The sequence below is a fragment of the Setaria italica genome, chromosome III (assembly GCF_000263155.2).
Source record: "Setaria italica strain Yugu1 chromosome III, Setaria_italica_v2.0, whole genome shotgun sequence".
Classification (NCBI taxonomy): Eukaryota; Viridiplantae; Streptophyta; class Magnoliopsida; order Poales; family Poaceae; genus Setaria; species Setaria italica.
In genome coordinates, this window is record NC_028452.1 from 3956831 (window position 1) to 3967106 (window position 10276).

General features: G+C 43.9%; 2 protein-coding genes across 2 annotated transcripts; one reads left to right on the forward strand and one right to left on the reverse strand.

Annotated features, from left to right (window-relative positions):
* Positions 1–1151: 1151 nt before the first annotated feature.
* On the reverse strand, positions 1152–3351 carry LOC101762940. The gene is made up of 3 exons (XM_004960441.3): positions 3008–3351; positions 2851–2908; positions 1152–1492 (listed from the first exon to the last, which is right to left on the reverse strand). Exons 1-3 carry the CDS (start codon positions 3292–3294, stop codon positions 1442–1444), a joined length of 396 nt encoding a protein of 131 aa, XP_004960498.1. The 5' UTR covers positions 3295–3351; the 3' UTR covers positions 1152–1441.
* A 121-nt stretch (positions 3352–3472) lies between these two features.
* LOC101763615 (protein gar2) lies at positions 3473–7811 on the forward strand. The gene is made up of 6 exons (XM_004960442.3): positions 3473–4016; positions 4648–4722; positions 4856–4927; positions 5741–5903; positions 6287–6333; positions 6412–7811. Exons 1-6 carry the CDS (start codon positions 3604–3606, stop codon positions 7529–7531), a joined length of 1890 nt encoding a protein of 629 aa, XP_004960499.1. The 5' UTR covers positions 3473–3603; the 3' UTR covers positions 7532–7811.
* The last annotated feature ends 2465 nt before the right edge of the window (positions 7812–10276 follow it).

A 10276-nucleotide genomic window follows, 5' to 3' on the forward strand; every position in this document is an offset into this window, starting at 1 on the left:
CAGCGCAACAATCTTGTTAATATGAAAAATGATCTGAAGAAACTAGGCAGGTGGATTTTACTTAGAGAGGAAGCTAAACCAGCAAGCATCTGAAGATAGAATTTCTGCTGACATGAAAAAGAGGAAAAGGTGACACGGACAGCACCATGTTGGATTGGAGGATAACCCCACTTGGAGTATAGTCATCTACCTCCAGCCGCTTTATCCTCCTGCCTGCTCATCACCAGGCTCTCTTTTTATCAAAATCCATATCTTCTTCTCCTCCTTATCCCGTACAAAGTCCTTCAAATCCGCGTTATTCACCATTCCTGGTGCTTGAGCCTCGGATTGGTCTTCGCCCGAGTGCGAATCCCTTACCGCTTTTCTTGCTAAGATTTGCAACGCTTGGGAAATGGTGGACAGGCACGCGTAATCCCAGACAGAAAAAGGAGTTGGTAAATGGTGGACAAGCAGCCGTCGTCCCACAAAGTTGTCTTCAACGACACACTGATCATAGGGGACGGAACAAATTTTACATGGAACAGAACAGCTGGTCAATTTTTTCACCGTGAATTTCAGCACGATTCGCCACGAATTCTGCAGGGAACAGAAGACCTTTTGTAAAATGGAAGTTCTAGAGAGGTCACGAGCACCAAGCGTGAGCTCTTGGGGAGTGGACGAGCTGCTGAGATAGTGAGATGGCCGTCCTTCTGGTCCCTGGAAAGCCAGGCCGGCCCTGTTTGGTAGCCGAGAGCAAACCCTGCCAAAAACGTGTTGTGCTTACAAGTAGCACAAGCATTAGCATAGCATATCAACTGGAAAGATAGGGCAAGTTGGCAATAAACAGTGAGCTCCAGTGGGCCAAATTTTGTGCAGGAAAGAACACGGCAACAACTAGGGGCGGTACTAACCATTCTCTACATACTTTCCCTTATATCTTGAAAAAAGGAGCTTATTACACTTTTCCGTCGGTGATCGCTTAATAAACAAAAGCATGACCATGAGTGATGATCTTACACGACGAACAAACTTAAGTGACAACCATTCTTCTGTAAGCACATAAGCTGACCCAAAGAAGACTAGCAGCAAAGATCTTACATATGAACAAAAATTCTTCCGTCAGTAACCGTTCTTTGTAATAAGTAAATAAAACACGACTAGCAGCAATCGCCTTACATGGTGAACAAATTTATTTGACAAAAAGGTAATATTTATAACTGATTTGTCTCAACAAAATACTAGTTCTGCAGAAGTTGGGGCTGGCTAAAATCATGATCCAGTGGCACAAGTGTTGGAAAGTATTACACTCAGAGGATCCCAAAGTTGCATCAGAATACAGGAGAGCAGGAATCCATCAAGCGAAAAGAAACTGATGCATCCAAATCTAGCCATCCTATAAATCTCCTGAACAAAGTTTCAACCTTATTTAGGAAGAGCAGCAACATGCAGGAGCAGGTTGATATCAGCTCTTTCCGCCCTCCTCCTCTTTCATCTTTTTCTCCCACCTACGTTTCTGGATGGGAACGAAAGAGGATTGAAGCACAAACAGACAAAGATGAGCCAGTTAGATCTTTTTTGAAGGATGCCTTCGTTCAATCACTATCACAGTCATCATTACATCTGGTCTAAAGCACAAACAAGGCATCTTTGTACACCAAGGTCAATGCAGGCTAAAAAAAGCTGGATCACCGACAGCAGATATTTGAGTGGCAGCTAGACAAAAACTAGTAGCACAGTTTTAGGAGGTAATTCCCAATTTAGGTTGTAATTAGCCTAACAAGATATGAGCAACCATCTGGAAATTCTGTTGCCAGTACAGAACTGAAGATCCTTATAACACTACCCCATCACATTTCATAGATCAGCTTGGTGTAGTTTATGTTTACTTTATCAGAGGGTTTATTCGCCTTATGGAAGTCTTAGACCATGTTTCATGTAAACATCATTAGCTATTCTCAAATTAAGAGATCACTGAACCAGCCCACAAGCACAAACTTCTTTCTTTAAAAAAGGTTAGGTTTAAATCTAGGCCCCCAAAACTAAAATATGCTTAGCATACAATGCTGGGATTTATGTCTTATGCTGATGGTAAGCCAAAGACAAGGGCTTCTGTTGCCTGGTTACACATTACCTGCAGTTTATCACTGGATAGGTTGCATCTCACCTAACAGGTAGCACCCACATGAAATTTTCTGGGGATATGCATAGACAAGCTCCTGGCTTGCTACTATGAAGTTAAAACAGACAATACCAAGGTCTCATGTCTTCTCTATGCTAGTGGTCTGGTTCCAAACATGGTTATGTTGTACCAATGGTCAAGCGCAAGAACAACTAGTTTACATTTACACAGAAGATCAACCACTTAGGTTAAACAAAATCTCAACATAAGTTGGTTATTGAACAAGAATACGACCAAAAATACCCACCCTTGCTCTGATAGACTGTGATATAAGACAAAAGGAGGACCTAACAAGCTCTCAAATACAGTGTTATATATCAGAAGAAATGGCTAATCTCTACCTTTTTTTGGTCAACTAATAATATCTACCATGATAGAAGGAAACCAAAGGGATTGGATTACATAATTTGAAGTTTGAACAAATGTTACAAAGAGTATAATGTGCTATACTATGTAGTCTTAAGCACACCAAAAAATCATGTTAAGTAGACGAATTTCACTACATGCTGATTGCTGAGCAGTTGAAAGCTACCAGTTAAAACAATACATCTGAACTACCGGTATGGGCTTGAAATTGGCATGACTCTACACAAGGATTGCTAACATCAGTGCAGTATCTATGCGCACACTGGATTGCAATTTAAACGAACAAACCGGTAGTAGAAGGTAGCTAAGATAAGGTAGACGCAAACCTTGTAATCGAGCAGCATCTGGGGCATCTTCTTCATCAGCTCAACGGTATTCGCGCGCCTGAGAAACGGAATGAAACATCAATCACGCAAACAACTGACTGAAAAAGCCAATCGAACACATAAATGAAGGGAAGAGGGGCAGGAAATGCGCGCTTACTTCTCGGCGGAGATGCGGTCGCACTTGTGGCCCTTGCGCTTGGTGCGCATCTCGCCGCGGGGCGGGTCGTAGGTCCAGTCCTCGCCGGCGAGGAGCACCTCCTTGCGGAGGCGGGCGCGCTTGCGGGCGCTGATGCCCAGCGGCTTCCACGCGCCGAGCTCCCAGTACCCCCACATCCCCTTCCCGAGCTCCCCCTTGTACTTGGCAAGCTTCTCCCTCCACGGGTACCCCTCCGCCCACCTCGCCGCCGTCGCGGCCGCCGACGCCGCAGCCGCCTTACCGGCCATCGTCTCCACTTGCGATCGCTCTGGCTCAGTTAGGGTTCCTTCTGTTTTTCCTCGCCCGGCTTGGCTAGTGAGTGGTGGCTGGCCTCCTATTGGGCCTAGATCACCGTGTGCTCATGTTGTGGGCTTCAGTGGCCCAAGTTGGTGGGTAGGATCGGGCCTATTGTGGCCCATATAAGCCCAACGGGCCCATTAAAACCCTTCACTTCGGCCGCCTCCCCCTCGTCCCTCCTCTTCTGTCCCCTCCCACGAAAACCTCGCCGCCGCAGCCGCCGCCGCAGCCAGCCAGCCACCGAACTCGAAGCTGCAGCCATGGTGCTCGCGCGCAAGAAGCTGAAGCAGAAGCTGCACACGCTTCTCCCGGCCGGTGAAGCCGAGGTGGAGGCTCATGGCGAGGAGGCGCAGGCCGTGAAGGAGCGGCTTGCCTCCTCCAAGCGGCCGCGCCCCAAGAGGCCGCCCAGGAAGAAATCGCTCCCCGAAGTGGTGTGTCAGACGGAGGAGGAGGGGAAGGAGGAAGTGGAGAGGAGGAGGGAGGAGAGGAGGAAGGAGAAGAAGGAGAAAAGGAGGATCAGGAGGTTGATGGAGGCTGAGGCCGCGGCGTCCGCGGCGGAGACGCAGCAGGTGGGAGGGGAGACGGGGGCGGAAGCGGAGGGGGAGGAAGAGACTTCGGAAGAGGCCGATCCTGCTGTCGGGTCTCACCAGCCAGTCGTGGCAGAGGATAGTAGGTGAGTTAGGGCTTGAAAATTTGGTTCTTTTGAAAAAGCAAGTGAAATCTGAATAGCAATAACATGTTGTTATAGTGTGAACTCAGAACAATATAGCGGTAACAGTAAGAGAAATAAGCAAATACGTGGGTTTATAACTCGGCCTTTTGGTATCTTAGATTAGATTTGCCATTGATTAAAGCATTATTACTTATAATGCAGGAAAAGCTTGTGCCATCTTACTGTATTGTACTCTATTTGTATGTGATTATTATATGAAAGGTCACCGTTTTTGTCAGCCATACTGTAACTGTAATTTGTATTAGGATTAGGATGCTTTGTGTTAGTATCTCCATTGAAGTTTTGAGTGTGCTGAAACTATTTTCAGTAGTTGTATAATTGTTTTTGGTCTTTTACATCTTTTGGAGAGCAAAATATGTAGAAGTGACCAAACCTGCAGTTGGGGCCAACAATCCCGTTGTTGCAGGTAATAGGTAACTTAGGTACAATATATTAGTGCTTGTAAAGAGTGTTGTTAGTGGAGCAATCGCAAAAATAAAGGAGTGTTGGAAATGAAACTATTTTGCAGTTGTAGCTTGTGGTTGTGGTCTTTTAGTTATTAGTTGTGTAATGTTGTGCATTCTTGTTTCAGTGAGCAAAATATGAACAAGATGGAAGTGACCAAACTTGGAGTTGGGTCCAACAGTCCTGTTGTTGCAGAGAACAGGTGAGTTAGGGCATGATAGATTGGCTCTTTTGCATTTGTCAAAAGTGTAGGTGATGGAGCAATTTTTAAGTTGCAGCTTGTAGGCCATGGTCTTTGTTGGCTCTACTTGTGTAATGTTCTACATTTGTTTCAGGCAGCAAGATCACAAAGTGGAATTGGCTGAAACTGGTGTTGGGTCCAACAATCCTGTCGTCGCAGAGCATAGGTGAGTTAAATCCTGATAGATTGGTGCTTTTGTACTCACCCAGAACTTGTTTGGATGTCGTAGATGTCAACCTTTGTTACATCCAAACACCTCTTAGTTTCTCAAAACCAAAGTATTTGTAAAGCTGTAGTGTTTTTCCTAAACTCCAAAAGAACTTTGTAACCAAACAGGTCCATTGTCAGGAGTCAGGACATGGAAATAGTACAAAAATTAGGGTCCACGCACGTTGTGGCCCCGCCATCGTCCTTTCGTCTATTTTGTAATCCTTATAGCCCGGTCTTTAGCTTGAGGCTCGTTCTTTACCTTTTTGCCTTAAGACCCCCTCCTTGGACCGGCTCTGCTATGTATAAGGTTGGCCTTAAGCTGCTTAAGACCGCCTATTTTTCAACACTCTGGATGCCCTAAGATGATGTCGTTTTGAAAATATGAGACACAGATGTAGGACATGTTAGTGCAATGAGTTTGTTGAGACAACGCAGGTCATGGACCAATCCATGGGTTAAACATGTACTGGGTTTGTGTTGTTTTGCTTTTATATTAATTGACGTTGTGCGATAATATGATAAAAAGAGGAGGCCCAGTTCTGACTGATAAATACAAAATAAATTAAGTCACCAACTTATTTGGCTGTAAACTCGTGATCAAATTGGAAAGCCTGTTGGAAAGCACGTGTTCTGTTTGGCATGGTGGAATATAACTAAGTTCTGGTGATGTATTCGGAATTGATAAGGAAAGTGACTTGGTTATTTCCCTCCTAGCAGGATGCTGGCCTTTCTTGGATATTTTACCTAACATTTTGCATCTTTATTTCAGGGAGCAAAGTATAAAGAAGGTGTATGTTGGTGGCATCCCATATTATTCATCAGAGGATGACATAAGAAGTTTCTTTGAAGGATGTGGCAGTATCACTGCAATTGACTGCATGACCTTTCCTGAGAGCGGAAAATTCAGGGGTATTGCAATTCTCACATTTAAGGTCAGATTCTAAGTCAATTTTGCTTCTTTTAGTTTAGCATTCCTGTTCTCTAGGGGAAATCAACATATTCCATAGACAAAGTTTGTTACTGTATTACATGTGCCTATCAATTGTAGCCATATGTCAAATCCTAGACTTATTAACAGAACTGGAGTATACAGGTTCAGCAGACTCTGAATCCTCATTCAGTCTATATGTATGGTCTTCCGTATGATCTTAGATTCTGCATCCTTGTATTTGTATGGTCTTGGCTTCCATTTAATTTCACATAATCATAGAAATCAACTGAAATAATAGAATATGGATGGCCCTGCTCATTTGTTTTCACAATTGTTTTGTTTGGAAATGGGAATCTGAGTATCTGACTGACTGTTCTTGTTCAGACTGATGCTGCTGCACAGAGGGCATTAGCTATGGATGGTGCAGATATGTAAGTGTACATCCTTCTCTGTGTTATCCCTCTCATTGGCTTATTCATGGGTAATGACATGCCTGATAACCATTTCAGGGGAGGATTTTATCTGAAAATCCAGCCTTACAAACATAACCATGAGAAGGAAGATTTTGCACCAAAGTTGATAGAGGGATATAATAGGACATATGTTGGGAACCTACCATGGGATATAACAGAAGATGATCTAAAGAAGTTCTTTTCAGACTGCAAAATCTCGTCCATCCGATTCGGAACAGACAAGGAGACGGGTGATTTCAAAGGCTATGCACACATTGACTTTGCTGATGGTACCTCTCTTGCTGTTGCATTGAAGCTTGACCAGAAGGTGATTAAGGGACGGCCAGTCAGAATCAGATGCGCAGTTCCCAAAAAGGAGAACCAAAAAATCAGTGATAATGGGAACTCAGATCCTTCAAAGAGTAAGATTCGGACATGCTATCAATGTGGCACCCCTGGGCACCTCTCTTCTGCTTGCCCAAATAAGAAGGATTCTGATGTAAGGAAATGCTATGAATGTGGCACCCCTGGGCACCTCTCTTCTGCTTGCCCAAATAAGAAGAACTCTGAAGTAATTTCTGGTGAAAACAAGGGTACAGTTGACTCAGCTATGGCATCGTCAAACAAGAGGCGAACATGTTATGAATGTGGCATCCCAGGACACCTCTCTTCTTCTTGCCCAAATAAGAAGGGTGTCGAATTTATTTCTGATGAAAAGAATGCTAATGTTGACTCAGCCACGGCGTCATCAAAGAAGAGACGAACATGCTATGAATGTGGGACTCCTGGCCATCTCTCATCAGCTTGCCCAAACAGAAGGACTGAAGACTCTGTTCAGAATAACAGGGAGCCTGTTGATGATGCAAAGTCTGCACCTACCATCGTGCCTGAGGAAATGAAACCAGGTGATGAATCAAATTCAGTACCTTCGAAGAAGAGGCGGAAGTGCTATGAGTGTGGAATTTCTGGCCATCTCTCATCAGCTTGCCCCAACAAAAAGGTCGCTGAGGTTGTTGATAATGCAGTGGAACGTGATACTGGCTCAACCATTGCCGAGGAGAAAGCCAATGGTGACACAAAATCTGCACCTGCAAAGAAAAAGAAAAGGCGGACATGTTATGAGTGCGGCATCGCTGGCCATCTCTCATCAGAGTGCCCGAACAAGGCAGCTGCATAAGTCAAGTGATTGTTGGCATCATCGGCAATCTCTCCTCAGAGTGCCTTGAACAACTGAACAAGGCAGCTGCTGGTGTCCAATGATTGTAGCATTGTTTTTTTATTCTTCAGGATTTAGTCACTGTACTGTATGTTCTGTTCCTTGTTTTAAGCGGCAAAGTTATCTCTGAGGGAGAATGAAGTTTTGTAGCAGGTAGGCGGCACAATAGACAAGTGATATTATTTTTCCATATCAAATTTTTATTGCATGATGAGAAAGTATGCATGGGATTATCTCTCAATTGTTGGAAAAGAGTTTGCTGGAATCACGGCAATGTTTGTCAACTCCTTTCGTCGGAAAAGGTATCATGAACGGGTGAAATGGACTGTGGGCCGCTTAGGCATGGGCCAGCATTCTCCACGTAAACTGTTTCCAGAGTACATGCCAAATGTTTCCATCGTTCCCATTACCTCGAGGGAATCTAGAGTGTTTTTACTGTAATGTTTCGTCACTATTCCTAATTAAATGTTTTGAAATAAAGAATTGGCAGGGTATGGATGGTCATTTGACATTGTGTTCTCTTTGAACTCGAAATGTTAATACACTTCATAGGCATATATTGAAGGGAAGATAGTTCTTGGTAGAATGATATGCAGTTCAGCGTGTTCGAGAAACGGAGATAGTACAAGACACTTAGTTTCTTGTTTGAAAGCTTCCCCACGGAGAGGTGTAAAGGCGTGGGGGACGAAAGCTTTTGGAGATCTGAATGGAAATTTGGATCCAAGTGTCCCTCCACCAAATATAGGCTCCCATATTGTGACCCACATCATAATCTATTATCATTAGCATTGTCCAAACTATAGTAGCAACAACCAAATGCCTTCTCTCTGAAGCCCTGCCCTGCCCTGTCCCGTCACTATCTGATTCAGTCAGCAAAGTTGGTTTTGTGTGATGATGTCACTGCACATTTACACAGGCAGGGACTGCACTTGATCAGACACTGCAAAAGATTCATCAAGAAAAAAAAAACACAGAGCAGTCTGCATCATCACAGTGGAGATCTACGTGGAGACGCCGACTAAAACCATTGAAAAACTGGGACGTGCACATAGACGCAAGCAAAATCAAGCAGTAGCGTAGCATCCCAACTGAAGCTTGGTTACGAATGATCTCCAGCGTCAACCGCAGAAACTCGTTCGTGTTACTTCTCTCAGCTGATAGCGACTCAACTCCTTGTGAAAAAGCAAAAACCAGCTTTTCTTAGGTCACCTGCCTTGTGATACAGGTAAACAAAATTGGCAATTCGTCACACCACAATTTTTCCTTCTTTTTTTTTGAGAGAGAGAGGATCATACCACAATTTGTTCATCGTTTTTGCATGCCTTATTACGACGGTATTGTTAGGTTGTGCATCATCATAGTGTAAGTTGTTATTCCTCTTCATTGTTTGGTATTTGCCCAGTCTGTGCTGAAAATCTTTGGTCAGTTCATCACTTGATCTTCATTACACTTCTCACTGAACAGATAGTCCTCAATGGATAAAGATATTACGCTGATGGGTAGCAGCATCACAGCACTACCACCTCCTAGCATAAATTTATACAAGTCAGCAGCTAAATTTAAAATCCACGCTTCTTTTGAATTTGGATCCTCCTGGGACCGCACCAGCGCCACAAGAAGAGAGAAGTGGATAGAACATGGCAAACAAACTGAATTGGAACCGGCATCTTCGGGGCCTAAACGAAGCACTGCAGCCGCATGGTCATTGTTTTCTCATCCTTTTTTACTACTTTTAACTGCTGAGAATCAAAGGTCAGTACTGAAAACTTCAGAGTGGCTGCCCTGATTCTTCCTCATTTTCCCAGAAAAATTCAACATGCTGGCTCTTAAGCAGCATGTATGGGGCGCTTAAGTAGTGACGCTTGCTAATCTGGCCCCTGAATCCCCAAGGAATATTCTGGCCTTTCGCCGCGCGAAATCGCACTTTCTCAACACCGTGACGAAACGCGCATAATAGCATATATATTACGCAATGAACCTTTTGAATCAGCAGTAGCAAGTAGTGCTGCTTATTGAAAGATTCTTCTGCACCCAGTGGTCGGCACACTGCATCTGATAAAAAAATATTCAGAGAAGGAAGATGCAGAAAACAGAAACAGCTCAAGCTTCTGTTACTATCTTTTCTCCTCCGTTTCTGTCAGAAACGACACTGGTTGACATAATGGATGCAGTATGCGTTGATATTTCTATTGACCATTATTTATAGGTGTTATGTTCAGCAGTTTCCACGAACTGATTAAAACAATTGCACAAGAAAGTAAGGAACCATATTTGTTCTTTGATACTGCAGCACCAAGAACTCGGGCTCAATCAACTATAGCAAGTAAGTCAACACAAGCAAAATTTGATCATTGGGCCCCGAAGTCCGAGCAGGTGTAAATAATTTCTGCATGACTTTGACAGATACATGGATATTGGGTATCTGATGCAGCGGTTGCGGAATCATGAAGCAAATCAGGAAGCAAACTTCTACTTTTGATCTCTTATGCGGAGAACGGCAGACGCAATTCAAGATGCAAGCTCAGACTGAGAGGGACAGAAAAGTTACTTATATGCAGTGTCCACGGCCTGTCTCCTGTTGCGAGTTCATTGTGATTAGGGCTAGACCAATAAGGTGGAGTTGCAGGGGCAACTAGAACTCCAATCACCAATCATCGGCAACTGCTAAAAGAATACGTCTGCAGCAAACTGCAAATTGACCATTTG

Coding starts and splice junctions, on each gene's coding strand:
- LOC101762940 (XM_004960441.3), bottom strand. CDS start 3,294: ATGGCCGGTAAGGCGGCTGCGGCGTCGGCGGCCGCGACGGCGGCGAGG. Junction 2,909..3,007: donor GACCGCATCTCCGCCGAGAA/GTAAGCGCGCAT, acceptor TCCGTTTCTCAG/GCGCGCGAATACCGTTGAGC. Junction 1,493..2,850: donor AGATGCTGCTCGATTACAAG/GTTTGCGTCTAC, acceptor GTTCCCATCCAG/AAACGTAGGTGGGAGAAAAA.
- LOC101763615 (XM_004960442.3), top strand. CDS start 3,604: ATGGTGCTCGCGCGCAAGAAGCTGAAGCAGAAGCTGCACACGCTTCTC. Junction 4,017..4,647: donor GTCGTGGCAGAGGATAGTAG/GTGAGTTAGGGC, acceptor TTCTTGTTTCAG/TGAGCAAAATATGAACAAGA. Junction 4,723..4,855: donor CCTGTTGTTGCAGAGAACAG/GTGAGTTAGGGC, acceptor CATTTGTTTCAG/GCAGCAAGATCACAAAGTGG.